Genomic DNA, 25,067 nt, shown 5'->3' on the forward strand with positions numbered 1-25,067 from the left:
AAAATAGATTTCTGTTTCTATGGTTGCGGTTATGGTCGTACTTTATGAATCCCTTATCTCTGCCATTAACATACAATGAAACAAGAAAAGGTAAAAAAAAGACAAAACAAAGCGATGTAATACAATACACTATTAGACATTATTGTAAAAAAATAAATAAAAAGTCCATCCTACGTGTTCGTGCATTTGTTTTATATTTTTGGCAGGAAGTGGCAGGAAATGTGTTTTCAAATTTAGACTTTCTTTATGGGGGGAGGACCCTCCAGACCCCCTGGAAGATTTGGTCCCCCCCCAATGTTGACTCCATGGCTACGGCCTTGCTTGAGACACTCAAGCATGAATGCCGAGTGCACACTGGGCCTGGAGTCTGTTGTGGCATTGAACCCTCACGCACAGAACTGTGACTGCGGTACCAATGAAGTGTACTCTACAGTACACGCAGATGTGCAACAACCCCATTCTTCTACTCGTGGGCTGCCACCACCACCACCGCTAGACCACTGCTTAGAACTGGATTGCAGTTGCACGAAAGAAACACAAATCTACGTAACGTTTCAGGCAACACATCTTCTCCGCAGGGCGTCTTAATTCAAGGGAACGCACCAAGGGAGCAGGAGGAGGATTCCTGCCCGTGCCGTTGTTGAGCTCTCGGCGTGCGCGGTCGTCTGCCGACGAAGGCGCCGAGGTGACGTTCGTCGTCCGCGATTTGGGCTGCACCGCAGCCGGTGCAGGACGAGCTAGTGCGGGGCCTGTAGCATGTGATGTTATAAAGGGGCCCTAAATAAAAAAAAAATTAAAACACAAAATTTTAACAGCCAGATAATGCGACAAATCGCTTATCTTAAACACCCAGTCGTTCATAAACGTTAAAGGCGGTATAGTACTATAGTAATAGAGCAAGTGCAGAATCACCGAAACGGAATTGATAGCTTGAAAGCATTTAGTGCGGGGCCCTTGAAAGTGTGGGGCCCGTAGCTACTACATGTGTAGCTACTACATGTGTAGTTACTACTACATATGATGTAGCTACTTGTGCTACTGCGATAATCCGGCACTGCCTGCAGTTGCCTCCTCCTCCATGGTTGTTTGGTGGCGGCTCGCCCATTGATTCGCTCCTCGGGGGAGCTGCAAGCCCAGGAGGGCCCCCGAAACCGGCGGGTTAATGAGTTGTTTCCCGTGCAGGGTAAACATGGTCATTCTTTGAAATTCGCTGACATTTCTCTGTTTGCGAACATTTTTCCCCCCTCTCTCCCCTCAACGTAAACAGAGAATGGAATCCGCTGCGAGATTCAACATTCCACTGGTAAACACGACTGGCAAAGCACTTCGTTCTGTTTTCACTTGCGGAAGAATGACCATTATTTTAATGGTCACCATTATTTTAATGGTCATTCTCCACATTTTTACTTACGTGACATTTATATGCATTTCCCTCAATTTAAAAAGCCAATTTTTCCACCAGTGCACTGGCGAGGTTGTATTTTGTCACTGCTGTTTACAAATGTGGATTTTTCTGTCTGTGCTCGCAATGTTGACAGAACTGGGGGGGGGGGGGGGCAGCTACATTCCTTCTGAGTTTGTTGAAGTTGCACCTGCTCCGAAATGGGTCGCGGCTAAACCGGTTCCCAAGCGGACAGAGGGTGGCATCTGGCCTTGCTGTGTTCAGGACACAATGGCTAAGGATCCTTCTCGCTCTCTCTCGTGGCTTTTAGCACCATCACTGACTTTGTGCATCGCGTGTCATCTCTGCCAGCAGCCACAAGGCCTTGCACTGTGTGCGGAATGCTGCAACAACCGCAGCAGCAGCAGCAGCCTTTATTTAACCAGGAGATTAACTGAACCCATTGAAAAGCATGGCACCACGTTGCTTATTTTGCACGGGCAAAAGCCTGTAAGGTTATATTAAGAGCAAGTTTAAAAATTTCGATTTAAAGCTTTCGTGACTGCAGGGATTCATCTTCTTGGTTCTTTCGGTAAAGTCACGTAACTTTACCGAAAGAACCAAGAACAAGTTTAAAAACACAATCGTTTATAAAACATAAACATGAATAGAGATTCAATGTAAAGGTATATTACACGTGAATATAACAAGTTAAATTGCACTTAAAGTTATAATTATGTCAACAATGTAGTGTGACCATAGGAATGGAGACTGACGAGACCCGCTTGGAGAGGGAATGGGGAGAGAATTGTGCAACATCTCATCGATGGCGACGAGCCGGCTTCAGTCGGAAAACAAAACACACACAAATCATTCACATACACACACACACACCGTTGACACACACACACACACAGATCACACACACACACAGATCACACACACACAGATCACACACACACAGATCATTCACTCACACACAGATCACACACACATATCACATACACACATATCACACACACACATATCACACACACACAGATCATCCACACAGATCACACACACACAGATCATTCACTCACACACAGATCACACACACACAGATCACACACACACAGATCACACACACACAGATCACACTCACACACAGATAATTTACACACAAATCATTCACACACACAGATAATTCACACACACAGATCACGCACACACAGATCAGTGTGTGTCTCTAGGGTAGAACCGTCTGTGTGTGTGTCTGTGTGTGTGTGTCGAGTGATAGTGTAGCGGTTAGCGTGCTGCGCTATGAACCCGGCGACACGGGTTCGATTCCCGCTCACGGCCAACATCAGTGAGATTATCTGAACCGGTCCTGGGCCTCCCCTAGGTCGACTCAGCCTCAAATGAGTACCTGGTGCGGTGTGTAAACATTGCCACTAGGGAGACAAAGGCGGTCGGGCGTGGTGCTGGCCACCCACCCCCTCGTGTACCGTTCCGGCCTTTATAGATGCTCGCTAACAGCACTTGCCCCTGCAGTCTGTTAAGGCTATACGGGGGATCTTTGTTTGTATGTCTGGGGTGGAATCGTCTATTGCTGCTCGGCGCGAGCAAGCAGCAAGGTTGATTGACGTTACAATCAAAGCAACAGACGTTGCTTTTCAAATGGGTTTCACAAAGGTACCGTTCAAAGCAAGGGATATCCAACTCCAACAGCCAACAACAACTGGGAGCGTCAACATCGCTGTGACTTTGATGTCCAAAATCACTCTTCCCCACGACAACGGAACGACTCGTCTGGTGACCGATGAAGAGCACAGGGGGTGACGCTCTTCGGCAGTGGCTCTCAGAGTGTTGATGGCCCACGATGCTCCTCCACGTGGGCCGCGGGGCTGTGATGCAAACGCGGGTTGATACGGACAATAATGACGTCCATGTTCTTGGGTCTTTCGGTAAGTCAAAGAAAATGTGTTATTTTCTTTGAACCTATCTACGTGACGACGTGACTTTACCGAAAGACCCAAGAATATGAATTCCTAATAATAGGGGTTTCCCCTTTTTCTGGCAACAAAACTGAAACATTTTTACAAGGAATCATGTGTGCATTAACCACAATACTTGTGGTCAAAATGCAAACAAAAAACACACTGATAATATATGCATTGTCCTTGAAACTGATTGGTCCACACCAGAGACGGCTTTCTTTTGAGCCTCGTCTCAATTGGTGCTAGACCAGAGGACGCCAAAAGGCGTACAGCTCAAAGAAAATGCATTATCAGAGTAATGAGGGCTCGGGGTGAGCATCTACATCATGGGACCTCCTTTGCCAGTACCAAAATATAATAATAGGGCTTTTCCACTTTTTTTCTGGCAGTTTTGTTGCCAGAAAAAAGGGGAAAACCCCTATTATAACATGAATTCCTGCAGTCACGAAAGCTTTAAGTCAAGATTTAATAATGACGTGTATTGTACCTTTTAGTTTCGGACATGGATTCATATTTTGCTCGTGATGTTTAATTTCAAAATTAAGTTACGGGAAGCTACCCCGATGAAAATTAAAAAAACACTTATTTTCTGTCCATGATTTTCATGAACAACGTTTAAGTTTGCAAAAGGGATCTATTTGGTGTTTGAACACCTGTTTTTATTGCCAGAAAAGAGTAAAACCTATTCTTACGTTTCCATCACGAATCATTTTGTATTCCTGGTGTCCAGAGAGCGAGAGAGGAGTAGTGAATGCGTTTCATCACCAGGGGAGTGGGGGGGAGGCTGGGTGGTCCGGTGGAAATGTTCGCATTGGCCGAGTGATTGGCGGCGCCAAACACGTTTTTATTAACGCTGCTCTGGGGGGGAGATCTGGGCCTCGCTGTTTATTCGGGCGATTGTGGTCACATCGGAGAGCATCTGTCGGGGCGCTGCTCCTCTTCCTCCAGCTCAGCAGAAGTCGCACCCCGCTGCGTGAGGTACAGCCCACGGCGGCCCCATAGCCGCTCACGATCGCTGTGGGGCTGAGACGTTCTTTGAGAATTCACGCATTTGGAGGGACTACGGACAGACAGCTTACAGCGTTGAACACGTGTCGGCTTTCGCGAAACCGGAGGGATTCTCCACGAATTCTGGCGGTCGCCTGATGATGCTGGTTGTTGTCACGGTACTAGAATGGTACATGTTGTGGGTTACTCTCCAACACACCGGTGTGCTGAACTACTAACAAATTTGTTTAAGTGACTAACCTTACTAATCGGTTGTGTCGGGTGGTGGTGGGTTTAACACATTTATATTTACACGATCGAACCCAAAAAAGAAAACCTCTCTTATGGAGCTTATATAACTCTTCAATAAAATATCGCACTTGGGTTGCAACGTGAAGAGGACTCGGAAAAACATTTCCATTATGCAAACACTAAAAGCATGTCGAGCAATAGGATTGTAGAGCAATAGGATTGTAGAGCAATAGGATTGCTGTGCGTTATGATGCCGGCTGCGTGCCCGGCTGAGTGCCGTGCTGGATTATCTTGTGCACAGGCGCGGCTCGTCCGTGCAGGCGGACTGTTTAGGTGGTCGCCGAGGGCACCAAGTTAGGTGGAAATATAGAAACAAATAAAAATAAAAATAACCAAGATGTAATTATTTAAATTATCGTGCGCGTACAGAAGGACTATTAATTATAATTCATTTCTTAACATTTCTGAGAATGTATTGGTTGGACAGAGGGACGGACGGACAAACCGAATAATCATGCCTCTGTTTTAGACAATATATACTTAAAAAAAATGAAAGGAAAAATAGGGGCACAATGTTTCCCAGTTTACCAAAAAACCTCAGCCGAGATCTGCCCTCGGGGTTTGCTGGTGGGGGCGCCTATTGCGTGGTTCGCCTCGGGCGTCAGATGTTGGCAGCTAGTCTAGGGCAGCCCCTGCTTGTACTTGTAATACAGTCGTTCATATATCTCGCTGGTAAAGACTGATGTTAGTGCTCAGCAGAGAACTGATGGTTGAGATTCATAAACATTATCTTACAGAGAGCTTGAGATTTTTATGTTTACTAAAATAAAATGTTTCGTTTAAAGGTTGACCTCGGCATTCAGGGTCACGTACATTTTATTCAGAATGCCATATTGTTACATTTGAGCACAGACCGTTGATGGAGGTTTGGCTTGTGGGTGCATCCTGACCGGGTGTACAGAGGAAAGGCTTCATAAGCTCAACAGGGTGCCACGGTGATGAGATGTTGACTACCTCGCCTGGTCTACAGGAGATCGTGGGTTAAATCCCGACCCTGACGCTGCCTGCTGTATACTTGGAGTGTGCGAGTCACACTCCCCGTGGCCGCGTTGGTTGTTCTCCGGGTCCTCCGGTTTTCCCCTCGACATTTAGAAACACGCGTTCAGAGTATTTGGCCGCTGCTTATAAAATTCCACGTGATAAGCCACTTCGTTGAGCTATCATTTGTGATAGCAAGGTCGCTTTTGAAAAAGAGCTACCATAGCTCAGTGGGCCTTATCTGGGGGGGGGGGGGAGTTTATTTCCAATGTAAAAAAATAAATAGTTTAAGTTTAAGCGGAGCTCCCGCAAGAGGCCCACAAGGTCCACTCTCCACCACCGGGCGTGTCGGGAGAAACATGGCGAGCACATTGACCACAACCTTAAACTTTCAAGCAAAGCAAAAGTGTACAATGCGTTATTTACACGGTGGTCTCAATGCAATCGCATCACAATGTGTTACACAAACTAGTGGGACATGTCCATCTGGGGTAACAATTAGGCACGTGCTGTATATAACCGCTGTACTGTATTCATGAACATAGACAAGGAGGTCGCAGGCAGGCGGAGGAAACGAGGAAGGCCTCGAGCCTTGAGAGTTCCCACCGACGCCGGCAGCAGCGGAAGCGTGACCTCCCAGTGAGTGCAGGTTCACTGGAGGCTTTCACAGAAGGCCTTGGTTGTCCTTCCCCCCGCGCCTCCGATGAGCACGGTTGGCTACATACGGCGCGCAAGAAGTTCAACGTGCGTACTGTCCACACCTGTTTGGTGGAGTGGATAGAACCTCGGCAGGGGGCGCAGAGGGAGATGCCAGGCAGGCGCCAGTCCTGGGAGGATCTTGAAGACTGAGATCAATCTTGTCATGGATGCGATACGGGAGCCGGTGGGAGGGATTGGACTGTTGGAGTGATGTGCTCATGGGTGCGGATGACGGGTGTGGCGGTGACGTTTTTTAATGATCTGGTAGAAAGTGAGGAATTTTGGGAGGCCGTAGAGATTTGCAGAAGCCGAGTGGAGATGCGATGTAGTTGCGGAAGAGGGTCTCGGCAGTCTAGCTTACAAATGCGTCATTGTGAGTGCCAATCAAATCAATCGACACACTCGGCCGACCTCCGTGGTGAGTCGCAGCATCGAAACGGCTCTTTTCCAGGCCACTTCCGCAGCATCGCCACACGCTGTCAGTGCTGACCGTGTTACAGAGGGGACTCTGGTCCACAGGCGCGGAGATGCACCACGTGCAACGAACACTGTCAGCACAGTGATGTCACAATGGAATGTGAGACGTCATCACAATGCCCTCGTGCAAGCCTCGTGGGTGGCCTTCGACCGTCTTGCCGTACTGAGGGAATATGATCGAGCGACGATGTGTGGTCGCATGCAGGGCACCCAGAGACATGACCGGCCTGCGGTCGATGTCGCTGCTGCTGGTGCTGATCGCTGTGTCACGTGGACAGCATCTTCACACGGTAACCATGACGACTGCAGCACAGGGCAGGCTCACCAACATGCTCTGATGCCCCCTTTGAATCGAGAAGTTTAAGCAGACGTGGTAATCCAAATTGAAAGTCGAGTCTTGAGCATAATTTGGAATTTGGCCGTGCCATACTGCCAGGAACGTCTCTATTACTCATTCGTTAAGGACTACTTTTTGTGTTTAGTTTGTTGTCCTTCCCCGCACCTGCAATTGGCACTATTGGCTATGTACGGTGCGAAGGAAGTTCAGCATTACACATTAACGTAGGGTTCGCAGTCTAATATGCTTCGTTTTTATAGGATGTTAACCATACCCATCAAACCCATCAGCAGTTATGCCATCCATTGTAGTTGTGGGTAATATAATGTGCCCAAGTACATACCACCTTTTCGGAGCAACTAAAATACTTTTTAGTTTAATATTCAGCTAAATGGCAGGGGGATGTCATACCTGCATTGAATATTAATACTGAAACTGCATAAATGCTGCTAAAAGCATATGCCATAGAACCAACACACATGGACATATTAGCAGAAACCCCATATCTATGAATCGTCACTGGGAAAACAGCCACATTTAAGGAAACTATTTGTTTTTTACATTTTAGCAAAATTTCGGCATTAAGCTGGAAATTCCACAAAAGTGATTTAATAAAATTCATTTTTAAAAAAACAATGTCGGCCCATCTCCCTGAAAAACCTCACGGCCGATCAGTGGCTACAGAAGGTGCGCACCGATTGCCGGCACGCTCGCCACGCGCGTACGGAGCGAGCCAACGACCCCGTGGGACTCGGTCCAATCTGGAGCACTCGCCACGCAACGTGCGAGAATCGCTCCACCCTCCTCCACCACCGCCAAGGGTGCGATGCCGTCGCGGTTTTCTGACGACGCTCAAGAATCGTCGCCGCCGACGCGTTTTTTCCAACTCCGCGCGTAAGTGTCGCTGGTCGTGAGCGGTGGTGCAGCGGTTAGCGCGCTGCTGCGCTACGAACCCGGTGACCGCAGTTCGTTTCCCGCTCACGGCAACACCGGTGCCATTATCTGAACCGGTCCTGGGCCTCCCCTAGGCCGACTCAGTATCAAGTGAGCAGTACCTGGCGAAGTGTGTAAACATCGTCACTGGGGAGACAAAGGCCGCCGGGCGTGGTGCTGGCCACCCACCCCCTCGTGTGCCACAGTGCCGGTAGCCTTCATAGCTGCTGCTCGCTGACAGCACTTGACCCAACAGTCTTTAAAGGCGACACGGGGGATCTTTGTCTTTGTGTGCCGAGGAGGGCGGCGAGTGGGAGCCGGGGCCGTGCGACGACTCCGAGGTGCGGCGGCTCCGCGGGCAGGTGACGGCGCTGGAGCGCGCGCTCGGGGAGGCGCACGCCCGCGCGCGCGCCCTGCTGCAGGAGCGCGCCGCCAGGACGGCGCCACCACAGCCGCCGCCGCGGTCGGCGCCCGCTTTCGGCTCCCAGGGGGAGTACGCCGGTGCGTACCGCCCGCCCGCCTGCCCGCCACACCCCACTCCCCTCCTCCTCTGCGATCGTCACAGTGGCTTGGGAGTCAAAGCACCACGGATCATTTATTGTGCCCCCTCGAGTGAAGGGTGGCGGTGACCGCTTCACGCGCTGGTGTTTGTGACGCTTTGCGTGCTGGTACCATTGGCAAATTTGGAGAATTCGCTTGAATGAAAAAAGTTTTCAGAAAATTCCGCACGTGGTGACGTGTGCCCTTGTGCTCGGCCACGATTGTTTTTGAGTGAAGTTGTGAGAATGCCAAAGTGGTGCCGCAGCCATCACGAGGGTGTGCGTTCAGAGTGAGGTCAAACACCCTCATGCCAAATCGCACGTAAACCATGGCCCTCAGTCTCTCACACGTAGAAAGTTAAACACTCAAGACACAATCGTGCGATTGTGGCCACGCAACTCAAACTGTGCACCATTTTCTAAACCACTGTGGCCGCGCTCCTTCAATGGAGGAGGAGGAGCAGCGAAACGGCACCAAGTCTCTCTCTGCTGAAGCCCTCTTGTGGTCGCCAGCAGACCTCGACATTGGCACGTATTCCTGCCGCACGCAAGGATAGAACCAGCAACGTAATAACACGCGGATCAAACTTGAGTGGACATTGCACTCAAGTGCTATGTGATTACTTGTGAGCAACTTACAACACAAATTGTACATTTTACTTCAGTAAGGAGCCCGGCACAGAGCACAAGCCGCGACGTGGCGAGGGGCGAGACAGAAACTCCGCGAGTCGCCAACGCTGTGCACCCGAGTTTAGAGAAGGGGGGAGATTGAGCTCGCTGCCGCCCCACTGAGTGGGGACCCCGAGAGCGGGCAGCGCGTTGTCCTCTTATATGGGAAGGTGAAAAAAGAATAACTTAAGAAAGTGGAGGGAGCGGGGGGAAGAGGGGGGGGGGGACTCGTAAGCTAATTGAATAATCGTTGCAGCGCTAATTGAACGAGCCAGACAGGGCGTTGGTGTCGTGGTGGTGGTCGTGGTGGTGGTGAGCGCGGCTGAGAGCGCGAGGGGCCCGTGCTTGTCGTGCCGCAGACTGCGCGGAGGCGTTCAACGCGGGCCGCGTGCGGAGCGGCTACTACCGCGTGCGCCCGCGCAGCGCGCCGGACGCCTTCACCGCTTACTGCGACATGTCCGACGGGGGCGGCTGGACCGTGCTCCAGCGTCGAACCGACGGCGCCGTGGACTTCAACAGGTGGCTCCCGGCGCGCTCGCGCCGGGACGGGCACAGCGGCCACACTCGCCGCGTAGAGACACCGGCGCCGCGGATGGCGAGATGTTGACTCCCTCGCCTGGTACACAAGAGGTTGTGGGTTCGATCCCGACCCTCACGCCTGCTGCTGTGTATTCGGAGTTTGCACGTTCTCTCTCCCAGTGGCCGCGTGGATTTTTCTCCGGGTCCTCCGGTGTTTACCCTCCACATTTAGATTCGACGTCACGAGTTGAAGAGTATTTGTCTGCAATAAATGTCCACGCGACAAGCCGCTTCGTTGGGCTATCATTTGTGGCCAGGTCGCTTCTGACAAAGAGCGACATAGCTCAGAGGGCCTTACCTGGTCATATAAAAAATATTATTTAGTTTTTTTAGTTTACTTTGTCAGAACCTGGAAGGGTAATCACATTTGAGCTTGCCACGCCAACTCGCCTCCTCCCTGGTTCCATGTCGGCAATAATAATAACGACCATGTTAAGGTCAAGAGGTCATCACTGAAAATGCCACCAAGGTAACAATGACAGTCATAATGATGAGAGCCAAAGTATTCTCCATGGCCAATTGAGTGTTGATGTGCTGCATCATTAGCGGTGTAAATTCATCATGGCTATGGTGACAGCCAGCATCTACACAGCAAAGCGTATGTAATGTTCTTTTTTTTTAAAATAAGACACGAATCATAAGAACAGCTTTCAATCCGTTGTCAACTCACTGCTGGATGGTCTTGCCACACATTGTCAGCCATGGTGGTTGCGGGTTGGTAAAGGGGGAGTCGAGCAGCAGTTCCAATATCACTCGACACTGACGTTAGCCGTGATCGGGAATCGAACTCGGGTCACCGTTCTTTTTATCGCAGCGCGCTCAAAGTACGAGTCAGAGCCACGGCGCGCGGCCACTAAGTTCACATACTGTGCCATGGTTACAGTGCACGTTCATGTTTCATGAGATACAAAGACGGTCACCGCGTGGCGCTTTCAGATGCGCTTCTGCGGCCGTCTGGAACGTTCTTCCTTCCGATATTCAGAAGCCACTGGAGCTGTGCACTTTAAATATGAATTGAAAAGAATTTGTTTAGAATTTCTGTTTGTATTTAGTTTGTTATCATTCCCCCCCACACCTCCGATTAGCGCGGCTGGCTATGTACGGTGCGAAAAAAGTTCAACACATTCATACAACATATACACGTAACCGCTTCTGTTGCTTTTCATTGTAGAGCATGGAAGGAATACAAGGATGGATTTGGGAACTTCAAGACTGACAACAGCGAATATTGGCTGGGCAATGAAAAAATACACCAACTCACCATTCAAGGTAGGTGATCGCTCCAAGCACTGATAGTGCCCTGCTGGTCACGTTATTCATTGTTCCCTGGCAGATATATTGTACACAAGCTTAAGAAGCCCTATCAATGTCATATCTCACTGGCAGCTTGTGTCATGGGCATTGAACCAGGTAAACCCCACAGTTGTAGCATTATAGGAGCCATCGTTAGTTTTACAACTACCATCAAATATTAGGCACAGACTAATCTGACCCCAGATTGTCAATTGTAACTGTTTCCCCAATTTTGATCCCAATTGAGTTTCTTGATGTCGCATGCCACGAAATGCAGGTTGCCATTCCGAGCTCACACAGAGCTGTGTTAGCAAGCGGACCACGGCAGCGGATGTCAAAGAGCTACCTCTGAGATCTCTGCAAGTGACCTCGGAGAATGAAGTTTTTTTTAAAACATCACTTCCAAACCACCACCCCCGTCAGACACGTCTCGATGTATGTCCTGTGAAGGCGTCCCCTCCAGGGGTCGGATAGAGGGAAGGGGTGAGCACGTGGACAGCGAGTGGCGGGGAAACTAGACAGGACGAGGCCACGGGCTTCACGGGGACACGAATGCGCCCATCTCACTTTGTCTCGGGCCTCCTCGTGCGGGCTTGCCGCTGGGCTGTCTGCCGCGTGTGCCTGGGGCTGGGAGCGGGCAAGGGCTGAGCGCTGCTGTGCTGCCCTGCAGGTGACTACATCCTGAAGGTGGACCTCACCGACTGGGACGGCGAGCAGCGCGACGCTCAGTACCAGAAGTTCCAGGTCGCAGATGAGAAAGTAGGTCCGACCGGAGGAGCACAAAACGCCGCGTCGTCGTAACCACTGTCCAAAGCATTTGTGAGCATTCATTTGTTGGCAGTTTGTGACGTGCGTACATGTTTTGTTCCTCTTCAAGTTTTAGCCATATCTGTGGATGTTTGCTTTCGAAAATGTCTTTCTTTTAAAAATGCTGCTGATGAAAGGATAACATAGACCAGTAATTTGTTACTCAATCGCCCATCTGGGTGCGGACACAAACTGCTGTGAGTGGCAGCGTGCGTCACAGTCACTCGCTCACCATCACAGCATCACCGAGTTACCGGAGTCGTGCACATTGGTGATCACCATGAACAACATTTCCATGACAGTGCTATGTTAGGAGATGTTTTAGTTCCGTGTAATTTCCCCCCCAAATTTGACCACGATCGTGCTGTCGGCGGGAAGCTGGAATTTTGGCAAATTAAGTGCAGAGCCAAATTTAATGTCACGAATGTTTTTGTTGTTGCAATCATTGGTAACCAGACTCATCAGCTCACCGCACTTGAGACAGTTATTCAAATTACCTCAATAAATGAGATCGATCAGCAGTGTGTGGGTGTTGGGCACGTTCTAGTCCTGTGGGTGCTCCTGCACTCCAGCAGCAGCGGCATACCCGGGGTTATCGTAGAGGAATCGCAGACAAATCTCCTCCAGCACCGCAGAGTATTTTCTTTGATTGGAAGTTTCTGCGTAGCCTTGATGGAAATGAATGCCGAAACTTTATTCGGGTATGACTGGCCCAGTGCACGTGATTTGAAGGCGTACGTCATGTTGAGCCAAGCCCCCCCCTCCCCCCTCTGTCTGCAGGCAAAATACCAGCTGACGTTTGGCGCCTACAGCGGCGGCACGGCAGGGGACGCTCTGTCGGGCGGCTTCCACCCCGAGACGCGCTGGTGGGCCGACCTCAACGGGATGTCCTTCAGTACGCGCGACCGCGACAGCGACCGCTACGAGGAGGGGCAGTGCGCCCGCGAGGACACGGCCGGCTGGTGGTTCAACAGGTGCGCCGCGCGAGCAGCAACGCACGCACGTCTGGCACGCATGTCTGGCACGCGTGCCTCCGAGCAGCTGCCCCGAACAGAAGAACTCGAAACTCTCCCCCCGCGAAACGCGAACGCGCGCTGCACCGCGATGCGCGATTCATCACATTTTCGTAGGGCTTCGCGTAACGGGACACGGCCACGTGGCCTCCGCGCAGTATCTTTTTGCGTGGATTTTGACCGGGCGCAAGGTGGCTATGCCCGTGGCCTGTCGTCCAGCAGCACTGGAACCAGCAGCGAGAGGATGCCATAGTGTGGATGCCATAGGCGTCAAGGTCCTATTTCTCTGGCTTGCCAGAAGACGCCAGCACAGCAATAAACTCTACTTGTTACATATGTACGGGATCGTGTTTCCCACTGCACGCGTGGTTTCTTTCAGGTGTTCCGGTTTCCTCCCACATAACACCGATAACACCTTAATATATAGAGGACCGCAGAATTTGGGCAGTTGTTGGCACTGGTTCAACTTGTCCGTGGTTCCTCCTCGCGCCTCCGAGTTGTGTTGAGTTTGTTGTCCTTCCCCCGCACCTCCGATTAGCATGGTTGGCCACGTAAAGTGTGAAATAAGTTCAACACACATACGTACGCTGAGAAGCAATGTGAAATGGGCACACTTATTTATAATTCGGGCAAGGAAAACAAATGCACAATTGAACGTTGCCAAAGCATATAACCCAGCATGCGGAGGTGTTTCTACAATTTACGCTCACCCATCAACACGTGTGAATCCCATCATTTTGAGAAATGTAGGGTCCCATTTTAAATGTCCCACCGAGCGTGTCAGGCCCGTTTTAAAGTATAGCGCTGCTTCTTCGATAAACTTGCACAATCACAAACAAGTTTATTGAAAATAAGCGAATTTTACTGAAACTCAGAGCAAAGGAAAATCTCAGCTTTTATGATTGACAGGGCCTTCTGCAGGAAATATTGAGATTCATTAGCAGAATCATAATACTGGACTGTGCAGTGGACAGTTCAGAGTTGGGGGAGTTGTGTTGATTCTGTTGACACATTCATTCAGGCTTTTCAGGAGAGTGCGACTTAGATACCGTAAGTTCAATAACATGACAGCAACAACCGCCGTTCGTCACTCAATGGCTGTGATGTCACCAGGGTGGTTGTGCCAGGCTAGATGCACCTTGATGTGAAGTGTCGAATGCACGCCCGCAGGTCACGGGACAGGCACAGGCGTTATGGGTTAACTGAGATATCTGGCAGATGCACCACCAGTCACCTCCAGTGTGTCAACTTGCGTCGTTTAAGCCGCCCGGCGCTCTGCTCGTTGCCATGAACATCGCTCCTCTGTCCTCCGCTGTTGCAGTGGCGAGATGTTAATTCCATCGCCTGTTATACAGGAGGTCGTGGGTTCCATCTCGACCCTAACACGTGTACATTTGGAGTTTGCCTGTTCTCTCCGTGGTCGCATGGGTTTTTCTCCGGGTCCCCCGGTTTTTGCCGTCCACATGTAAAAACTTCACGCGTTTAGCGTATTTGGCTGCTATACATTTCCACGTGATAAGCTACTTCGTTGAGCTATCATTTGTGCCCAGGTCACTTCTGACAAAGAGCTATATAGCTCAGTGGGCCCTACCTGGTAGAATAAAAAATAGTTTATGTTTAGTTTAATTCAAGCCTATCAGGTGGGTTTACTGAAGGTAGGATTTTTTAAAAGTACGATTTAGGTACCGTAAGTTTTATAGCATGACAACAACCGCTATTCGTCACTAAATGGCGATGATGTCACCAGGGTGCTTGTGTCAGGCACGGTGCACCTCGAGGCTATCATGTGAAGTGTCACCTCCACTGTGCCAACTTGCTACGTTTTGGCTGCCCCGTGCGCTCTGCTTGTTGCGGTGACGCTCCTCTGCCCTCTGCTCTTGCCATGACTAGAATCGGATGGGCAGGTGGGCGACGGCATCTCGAAAACCCGCCGCTTCTCTCTCTCTCCTCCAGATGCCACGGAGCGAATTTGAACGGCGTGTACCACCTCGGAGGGCCCTACTCGGCGGGCACGGACAATGGCATCGTGTGGTACACGTGGCGTGGCTGGTGGTACTCGTACCGCGCCGCGCGCATGAAGGTCCGCCCGGCCGCCTTCCAGCCAGCGGAGGCCACCTAGGGCTGGCCGTCATCGCATTGCCCACCGAGGGCCCGCGGAGACGATGGGAGCGCCTCATCGGCCTCATCGGTGGTGGCTTCTTGAAAATTCGCCGTTTTGTCTGAAAAGAGGTTGGCTCTCAAATCGGTTTTTTTTTGTGGTTCGAAATTATTGCGGAAAATATACCGGCCTTGGGGGAAAACGAGACCCTCATGTAATGTGATTTTCCAAGAGCAATTGCAGAAATACAGTTTAAGTCTTTTTTTGATTTTTAGTTATTACACTGTATATACTGTACCAAATCGACCAGCAAACAACACATGCCCTGACTAGATACTGCCAATAACTTAATCAAACTCAATCATGTAAGCACATGATGCCCAACTGGTTGGCAAGGCCTTGAAATGGTGGCAAATGTGCCTCAGCAGTGCTGTGGCCCGTGTGTTCATGTGCCCTGTGCGTACGAGCGGAACTAAAGGGGCAGCAGAATCAAAGAATTCCTGAATGAGTCCCATCACCGTGGCCCAGGGTTTGGCCCACACACACTTGTACCAGCCCTGCGTGGCCTACGGTGTGGGACGATGATTTTTTTAATGAGCTTGGCTGTTAGATCTCTTAATGCCTCGAACTAAACTAGAGCTCTTTGTTGCTAAGGGGGCAACACCAACAGCCGCTTCTGACCCGCCCCTACTGGACATGTGAAAAAGAGCTTCATAGCTCATCAGATTCCTCCAGTCGCTTCGTTGAGTGGAGGTGGCTGTGGACAGGATTAGCTGCCATCACCTGAATTCCACGGCCCCCCCTCTTTTGGATTCCAAGGTAAGAACCGAGGGTTTCCGAGATGCCATCCGCATTTATAGGCACTGCATTGAGGACCACTGATCTGCGATGGGCTCCAGTGCCTACAGCTTGTGGTCTGTTTTCAGGTTGGACGCCCTAGACCAGGGGTCGGCAACCAAAATAACAAGAAGAGCCATTTCTTTCCAATTCGGTACAAAATTCAGTATTTCAAGAGCCGCAATGCATCTGAGTACATACGTACTCATCGTCAAGAAGCAGCCCGTAAAGAGCCGCATGCGGCTCCGGAGCCGTAGGTTGCCGACCCCTGCCCTAGACCATGGGTTGCTGCAGGCTGAATCGACACCGTCTTGCTGTGCTCTTTTTGGGCGTTGTGACCTGTGTGACAATCCTGTTGGCCACCACGCTCGCTTGAAACATGCACGTTTGATTCCCATGCCTGAAGCATCTGCAGCCTCTGTGAAAAGTGATCCACGAATAAATTGCAATCGATGTCGATTTGTATAATGTTGTTTATGTAACCCCACCAGCTTTATACAGTGCTTATATTTCATTCAGTATGGAAGAACCTTCATTTAGCAGGTGGGTATGACTTTTAACTCAAGTATATATTTTTAGGGCATTTTCTTGATTAAGTAGATGCATTTTTGCTCAGAAATTAACATGAAGTTTGCATTGGACTCTCGACGTGGGCAACCAATTTATAAAAAGTGTGATACTTCTTCATATTTAGTTCGATTGTCTATATATAAAAGAATGCACGGGTGGCTTCTTAGGGTTAACGCTCAAAGAAGACATCCAACCAACCACTAGCCAGGCCCAGTCACTAGCCAGGCCCAGCTACTAGCCAGGCTCAGTCACAAGGTCACTCAACCACCCCACCATGTTGCCATGACATTGTCACACATTCATCCCGCCAACAAAATCACTTGACCCAAACCTAAATACACTATTAGTTGGATATAAGCACACCCCTTTGGAGCAAGGACCGTGCTTATATGCAAAGTGTGCTTGTATGAGAAGTTTCCCTCCCCTACCAATGTAATGTAAGAATGTGTTGCTTATGACAGAACTGTGATTGTGTGCTTATGTCCAATTTCCACTGTATAGCCACAAAACAAGGCTGCCCAAATATGATTAAGTCACATGTGGCCAATCTCATCCAAATGATGAACTTAACCTACTCCATCAACACACCAATTAAGAGATTATATTTATTCATTATGCATGTCACAAAACAATCATGTGTAAAGCATGATGGCAACAGAGGAATCTGATGCTCGGTGTTTAGATCGGGCATGTCCACACGATGAATGTAATGAATGCAGAGATACGAAGACGGTTACAAAATGTAAAAGGTTGATAGGCATGCACGTGACTTTAGGCACCATGCTGCTTTTGTTAACTCGCCGAGGCGTTCTGATGACACTGATGATGAGACGAGGTTTCATTTGCAGCCCCCCTGCACCCACCATCCAGACTGGAGAGCATCCAAGCACACCCTTCTCAGGCATGACCAAATTGTCTACAATCAGCAGTGTCAACTGGTGTTGTTATTCTTCTTTGCAGAGTAAAGCCGAGAATCGGGAGCGTGGAAACGTGCACAATCACCACACGCTAATTTGGCATCGAGCACGGAGTAGACATTTGTGGGATGCTTTGGTGACCGAACCGAATGTCACGTGTGACCAACGGTATAGAACGAGCAGTACCAACCGACTGCTGCTGATGCCGCTTGTTCACTTCTAGACGTGGTCAAAGTGTGAGGATTAATTGAGTCGTGATTGTCGTCATACATCATTCCTACATGAATCACAAAAGGAGACCTATTCTAGGCAACACCACATTACTTTGGTTGCATGTCCATATGGGTAACTTCGAGATCCGAAAAGTTCCATTATATATTTAGTCCCTTAAAACAACCTGAGTAAAATAGCTCAATATTTCACAATGTCATTTAAATTACATTTTTGTTCGCAACAAAAGAATGTCACGGTATCGTGCAAGTTATTAAACTAAAATATTTTTTTATTTGACGAGATAAGGCCCACTCAGCTATATAGCTCTTTTTCAGAAGCGAGCTGGCAACAAATTATAGCTCAATGAAGTGGTTTTTCATGTGGAAATGTATAGCAGCCAAATAATCTCTACGCTTGTTTCTATATGTGGAGGGAAAAACCGGAGGACACGGAGAAAAATCCACGCTACCATGGGGAGAACATGCAAACTCCAAATATACAGCAGGCGTCAGGGTCACGATCGAGCCCACGGCCTCCTGTATACCAGGCGAGGTAGTTAACATCTCGCCAAATTGGCGGCATCCCTGAATAAGGATGGCATTGCTTTTCTTGAAGCTCGTACAAGTGAAAACAAAAAAAACAAAAGCATCCTGACACTGCCTTGCCATGAGCACAAAGAACTTTGCTCAAAAGTCACCAAACATAACCAATGCATGGACGAAGGGTCCCCAGGCCTTCACCAGCTCTCACACGATGGAGGCCACACAATCCACGTAGAGCCTGTGCACGAGCCGATGTAATCTCTCCGTGGCCACGGCAGAAGCTCCTCTCGGGCGAGTTTCCTCCTCTGGCTGCCACTCCAGCGTTAGTCTTAACCACCGTCCACCGTCCCTGCCAGGTGTGACATGTCCTGCCCAAGCCCACTCACTTTCCCTCCCTCTCCATGTGAGTCTAACTTGCATTATGTTCTATAAACCACGGGTTCTCCTTCATGTTTCTCAGTGCAATTCCAAGTGCAGGCAATCCCCAGGTTATGGAAGGGTTAGGTTCCCGAGGAACTGTCCGTAACCCGAATATTCCACATGTCGGAAACTGAACAATTTTTCCCCAAAATCAAGATAAAACCCCAAAGCCGGAAATAGTTGTGACTCTTATTCCCGATTACGAGGTCGTTTTCTCTCAGTACTGATTCACACTGTCGTCCGTTTTCTATCGCTACCTTGTATCGTATCGCTGTACATACACTTTGCATTGCCTGTGATTCTTTAATTTCATCGTATACCCTAACACATACTGCATCCAATTGTTCATGAATACCACGAAACATTTTAATAATTGTTAACAGAAAGCAGTCACTTCCGAATGTTTGTTCATACATACACAAACACCCCCGCGTAGCCTTCACAGATTGCTGGGACAAGTGCTGTTAGCGAGCACCTATGAAGACCGGAATGGCACACGAGGGGGTGGGTGGCCAGCACCACGCCTGGCCGCCTTGGTCTCCCTAGTGGCAATATTTTTACACATCGCACCAGGTACTCATTTGAGGCTGAGTCGACCTAGGCGAGGCCCAGGACCGGTTCAGATTATTGTCACTGGTGTTAGCTGTGAGCGGGAATCGAAATCGGGTCACCAGGTTTGTAGCGCAGCGCACTAACCACTCCGCCACACATACACACACATACACACACATATACATGCACACAAAGACAAAGGTGGAGTAGGCTCGTCTAAACACACACACAGTACACACAGTAGATAACTCCTGAAATAAACTTAAAATGAAGAAAAGTAGCAATAGAAACATGGGGGGGGGGGGGGGGAAAGATAGTTCTAAGCATAGAAAACAAACAATTAGGTAATGGTACAAAATAATTACATGACGCTACAAAAATTCCATCTACCTTGATCCGAGTGAAGCTTGGGCTCGGTGAAGGCGGCGTTTTGGTATTCATCCGCAACCTCACCGCGTTGCAGTATTTGCACTTACGTAACTAACGCTACAATTTAAGCATATCCATTTTTCTTAAACATGATTTTTGGGAGCATTTCCATAAAATCGGTTTTCCAAACATCGAATCTTCCGCAACTCGGGGACTTGCTGTACTGCCTTACACCTCGCCGTTTTTGTCTGCTCACTTTTCGGCACATGTTCTGTTTATATTGGTTAAGGGCCACGTCTCTGGTGGATATGTCACAGCGGGCAACGTTCACCGAGACACACCACGTTCTTATTTAGTGCTCTCGTGTGTTTAAAAGTGCTACAATTTAAAGGAACGTCAAACATGAATGATTCACACTGCATGCATCGGTGCCGCCTGTGCAGTCTACGCACACTCCACCACCGTGCCCCCCACGGGTCTCGAGATAAGGGGCAGCATTGGGAACGTTTCATCGTCTGCACTGCAACCATACGCTTGTGTTCTATCCCTTTTGGAACGGGTCATTTGTAAAAAGATACAAATTAAATACAACCCCACATTACGTCCTTTTATATCACAATTACGTTTCCCCGCGATATATATATTTTATATTTTCATGTTATATTGCATGAGGCAAGATCATTTTGATGCAGCAGCAGCATTGATTAATTACAAAAAAGAGAAAATTATATTTCCTCTGCCAAATACAGCTTAATATTTCACAAAAAATGGCTTTCAAGAAAGACACGTTGGTATGTGGCTGCATTTGGGGTTTGGTTCTATACAGAGCCACTGCCCGGCACGGCCAGAGGGCCTACAGGACCGTCATGGCCACCTCTTTGCGGTCCCAGGTGTGCGAGGTGAGGACTTGCAGCATGAATCGCGCCACGTCCCCACGGGACACCTGGGAGCCCTTGGTGCCCAGCCAGCCGGAGTCCTGCACGGGCACGAACATCCCCTCCACCACCTCGATCTCCTTGTCTGGCAGTGGGGAGCACAGCGGGACAAGGCACAGAGACGCACAAACGTGCACATTCTCACAAACGCGTAAAGCATACGGTGCCTCACAGCAAAACGGGTTTGATTCTTGACTCGGCGCCTTTTCTGTATGGAGTTTGTCCTGCCCCTATTCTGTACGTATGTTGAACTTCTTTTGCGCCATACGTAGCCAACCGTGTTAATCGGAGGTGCGGGGTAACCAGTGTTGTCCAAACATTCCAACGCTGAAAGATTGCCTGCAAATTACTCAATTGGCACCATTCACGGCCACATCGCCCCCTCACTGCATAACCTTGGCGGGACCCTCCTTAAAAGGCAGTTTCGTAAGGACGATAAGGACGCACACGTACCCGTCGGTGGCTCGTTTTTCAGGCCCGGTGGACGGACGACGGTGTAGTTGATGTCAGAGCACTCGGTGCACAGGAACTGCTCCATGACACGCATGCTGGCAAGGATTGGTCTGATCATGGGCAGCAGAATCCAACGAACAAACCGAGGAGCATTGGCCTGGGAATCGACTGTTGTGCAAAAAAAAAAACACCATTATTGTATGAACTTTTTTCGCACCATACATAGCCAATCATGCTCATCGGAGGCCCAACTCTGATTCACCAAATGTGAACACTTAAGGAAACTGATACAACATTGTAACCACGGGTGTGCTTTACCTGTGCATGGATATTTTATTCATCTATTTCTTAATTCGCAGGGGTTAAACTAACACACCTTTTTAATTTTTTCAGCAGTCATGAGATTTTTGAAAACATACGTTATTAATGCAATCCTGTACATCTGATTATGTGAATGTGTCAGGTCAGGTGACAATGTAATTGAGCTTGATTTGTGATAACCTGGTCATGAGATCAATCCCAGCCAAAAAAACAACCAAATCCATTCCTCTGGGATCAATAAAATGAGTACCACTTTGTGGCATGCCAACCTGTGGACACCCTTTCAACAGTTGGGCAGTGGACATAAGAATGTGGAATTTATACTGCTGGATTAGGGCCAACAAGAAAGTTGAATACGTTCCTGGAAAATCCCCCTCCCTCTTGAACTCCTTCCACAAGATTTCCGCCCTTGTTATTGTGCCAAAGGATGCTGCGGCGCTGTCAGTTTCTTGTGTGTGTACACTTCGTTTTTAAATTTCACCTCGACACAAAACCCCTATCTCCGTTACTCTTTCTGCACTGCGACATTCATGCCCAACTCTTGCCCCCGACACTGAATTGGCAGCCCGACGCTCGCCCCCAACACATGAATCTCCCAACGACTGGACGGCAAGATGCATGCGGGGAACGTGCGGGAACATTTGCTTCGTGTGTGAGCGTGTTGAATGTGTGTTACACAAAAGCCATACATTAAATAAAAAAAACACATACATGGTAATTAAATCGTTCTCACAGTCGATTCACTCAGCGCAGAGTAGCTTCCCTAAAGATGCAGCACTCTCCACCTCTCGCAAGCCTAACAACAATCTTAGCAATGTCAAATCGTGTCTAGCCGAAACGTCACCCCCCCCCCCCCCCTATTCCGGAAAACAGACCTGAGCAAGTAAACGTTTATAGGCGAAGCACCGCGCTCTATGAGACCGAGTTCAGCGAGGTTCTCCTGTGCTGCCCCGTAGTGGTTTACACAGGGAGATGTTTTGATCCTGGGGGTGTGCGTCAGCCACTCTCCACCACCGCTCTTCATATAAACAACATGGCACCAACATGCGAGTTTGTTTTTTAGAGTTCCTCAGCACTCACCATCCGTATACCAGGCTGTCATGGCTATGAAGCGGCCGACCCCGGCCTGCCTCATGGCATCCACGATGGCTTTAGCGGAGTCGCCGTAAGCTGTGACCTCTTGCGGAGTGAAGCCCAAACACGACATGACCGCGTCGTGACCAACCAACGCATCCTTCAGGCTCTCCGTCGAGAAAACATCTCCCTGGATCACCTGAAATCGCGGCGATAAATCACGCAATAAGCGAAACACATCGTATTACAAGCCAGAAGGTAACTATCCTCGACGAGTTAGGCAACTTTTAGATTTAAAGCTTTCGTGACTGCAGAGATTCATATTCTTGGTTCTTTCGGTAAAGTCACGTAGAAGGGAAATAATAAAATAATAAAAATAAAACAATTGCAACACAAGCAATCACATCAGGTGTGAAAACCACAGCAAGAACATTTTTTTTGTTGTTGTGGTTTTCCCACCTGATGATTGCTTGTGTTGCAATCGAAACGTCGTGAGAATTTAATTGTTTTTTATTTTATTATTTCCCTTCAACGTGACTTTACCGAAAGAACCAAGAATATGAGTTAGGCAACCCCCCCTGTGCCTCCCTGGGAGGGCCCAAACCTCACCTTGAGATTCTCGTGTTGGATTTGCACTTTGCTGGGAGAGCGCACGACGGCGGTCACGTGGTGTCCTTGCTGCAGGGCCTGGGCCATGAGGCGCTGGCCGGTGAGGCCCGTGGCCCCCAGCAGGGCGATGCGCGTCGCAGAGGCCATCAGCAACTGTGGCTTGGAGCTGCGAGGCCACGGAGAGAGACCGAGAGAATGAGACCACGAGGGAAAAAGCAGGGTCATATAGTAATACCACGTACTGATGTATCTAACCAAGTGCGTTACCTAACGCGTCGTCAAATGTCACACCATGATGTGGATAAACTTTCCAACTTACGGGCACGGGAAATACAGTTTAAGATAAAAGTTGAGTGTTTCACGGGGGGAAATTAATGTAAATCACCGCTAATATTCGTCGATTGTCCTCACACTGGGAAACCTTTGGCAGGACCCTCTTGAAGGAGAGTCGTCAGACTCAGCGCGATGCTTTCATGGGTAAATTGCGCGTAACATTCCTACTAAATCACTGGACTATTGCTGGGATGTAAATGTGTGTATGCGTAAATAAGTAACATTTTAAAAAAACTTTTTTTAAACACGCTTTGATTAAATGTACCCTTCTCGTAATGGCAGAACTCCACGAATCCAGAAAGTGGCCCCGAAGCTTGCCACAAGGTAAGGGCCAGTGGCCAATTACAGCCACCGTCAGTCGAGCGTGGACAATTAGACCCAAGCCGAAACATAACATATAAAAAAGATGGTTTACAATCTTTATTTTTAATGATAGAATATCGTATTGTCATCAGTATGACATAACTATACCACGACATTTGCAGTCAACACCACATTGGGAAGTGGCTTAAAATGGAGTTACACGATTTGAGGATACGACAACAACAACAGCAGAGCGAGTTACAAGCAAGCGTGTAAACAACATGAGCACACGGCGAATGCAAGTCACGTGCCGCTGGCAGGGCGACTCGAGCAGGTTAAACAACAACAGCCCTGGCGACAATCGAGTTGCGTAACCAGGGCGTTGTTAAAACGACAACCGGTGAATCGATCAGGTATCGATGACACGGTTCCGAAAGCCAGGGAGCGGTAACCGGTTCAGTGGCCGGTAACCGGTTCAGTGGCCGGTAACCGGTTCAGTGGCCGGTAACCGGTTCAGTGGCCGGTAACCGGTTCAGTGGCCGGTAACCGGTTCAGTGGCAGGCAACCGACGCGTAACGTTGGCGACGATACATCACTGGGAGACTTGTTGCGATGTAAACGCGTGTTCGTGTCGCAAACGACGGGAAATCAAAACGCAGCGGGAGGCTCGCTCCCGTCGCAAAGCAGATCGCGCTAATCGATGAGCGCGGTGGGCTGGGTGCGGTGCGAAAGAAGTTCAACGTAGTACAGTACAACAACGACGACGACGACAACAGCCCCACGTGGCTTGCAGCAGCGACGGCGCCGGTCGCAACTAAGACCCGGAGCGTGAAACCCGGAGCATGGACTCCACTCCGGACTAAGGCGGAGTCTGCGGCCCGGGAGCCCGAGAATCCGGATCCGAGAGTCCACGCCGGGAGTCCACGCCGGGAGTGTGTGCAGCGCGGTGACGTCACGGCGGCGGCCTCTTGGGCGTTCACAACAACAACGACGACGTCGTCGTCGATTACTCGCGAGCGCAAGGGGCTCCACCTTGCGGGGATCATCAGCACGGCGCAGCCTCCCGGCGGCTCAGCGGGCGGGCAGCCACGCGGCACGCAGCGGTGTGAGCGAGGTTCGCCTGGTGCGAAGTGACCGAATCTCATCACCCCCGTGTGAGGCTCGCCGCGTGTGTGAGGAGTCTCACCTCGTGACGCTCGCGCCGTGTGAAGGTCTCTCTCCCCTCGTGAGTGAAAGTCTCCACACCCCGTGTGTGTGAGTCTCACGCCCCGTGTGTGTGTGAGTCTCACGCCCCGTGTGTGTGTGAGTCTCACGCCCCGTGTGTGTGTGAGTGAGCCTCACGCCCCGTGTGTGTGTGAGTGAGCCTCACGCCCCGTGTGGGTGTGTGAGTGTGTTCGGGCTGCACCTGTGCGAGTGCGAGGCTCCCGCTGGCGGATGAGGTCTCTCGGTTTCTGTTGCGGGGACCCCCCCCCCCCCCACCGGGCGCAGGGCGGACCCCAGTGGCCCGATCGGTGCAGCCGAGGGCGTGGCCTCTGGGC

General features: G+C 49.7%; 2 protein-coding genes across 9 annotated transcripts; one reads left to right on the top strand and one right to left on the bottom strand.

The window, feature by feature from the left end:
- The first annotated feature begins 4,183 nt into the window (after window positions 1–4,183).
- FGL1 (fibrinogen like 1) lies at window positions 4,184–16,377 on the top strand. 3 transcript variants are annotated; one of them, XM_061552164.1, is made up of 9 exons: window positions 4,184–4,338; window positions 6,183–6,276; window positions 7,019–7,103; window positions 8,383–8,584; window positions 9,651–9,810; window positions 11,042–11,139; window positions 11,834–11,922; window positions 12,751–12,944; window positions 14,937–16,377. In XM_061552164.1, the coding sequence occupies exons 3-9, from the start codon at window positions 7,032–7,034 to the stop codon at window positions 15,100–15,102; spliced, it is 981 nt and encodes a 326-aa protein (XP_061408148.1). In that variant the 5' UTR covers window positions 4,184–4,338; window positions 6,183–6,276; window positions 7,019–7,031; the 3' UTR covers window positions 15,103–16,377. The 3 variants fall into 3 exon arrangements, with proteins under 3 accessions (XP_061408148.1, XP_061408147.1, XP_061408149.1); XM_061552163.1 differs by lacking the exon at window positions 6,183–6,276; XM_061552165.1 differs by lacking the exon at window positions 6,183–6,276 and having other exon boundaries at window positions 8,386–8,584.
- Window positions 16,378–17,079: 702 nt separating this feature from the next.
- LOC133342846 (flavin reductase (NADPH)-like) lies at window positions 17,080–25,067 on the bottom strand. Of its 6 annotated transcripts, XM_061552172.1 has the most exons (6): window positions 24,866–24,979; window positions 24,716–24,813; window positions 22,894–23,059; window positions 22,291–22,483; window positions 20,890–21,057; window positions 17,080–20,521 (listed from the first exon to the last, which is right to left on the bottom strand). In XM_061552172.1, exons 3-6 carry the CDS (start codon window positions 23,038–23,040, stop codon window positions 20,355–20,357), a joined length of 675 nt encoding a protein of 224 aa, XP_061408156.1. In that variant the 5' UTR covers window positions 23,041–23,059; window positions 24,716–24,813; window positions 24,866–24,979; the 3' UTR covers window positions 17,080–20,354. The 6 variants fall into 6 exon arrangements, with proteins under 6 accessions (XP_061408156.1, XP_061408152.1, XP_061408151.1 ...); XM_061552168.1 differs by lacking the exon at window positions 24,716–24,813 and having other exon boundaries at window positions 24,935–25,067; XM_061552167.1 differs by having other exon boundaries at window positions 24,716–24,973.

The sequence above is a fragment of the Lethenteron reissneri genome, chromosome 16 (assembly GCF_015708825.2).
Source record: "Lethenteron reissneri isolate LAM-NWPU_2019-01 chromosome 16, ASM1570882v1, whole genome shotgun sequence".
NCBI classification, from domain to species: domain Eukaryota; kingdom Metazoa; phylum Chordata; class Hyperoartia; order Petromyzontiformes; family Petromyzontidae; genus Lethenteron; species Lethenteron reissneri.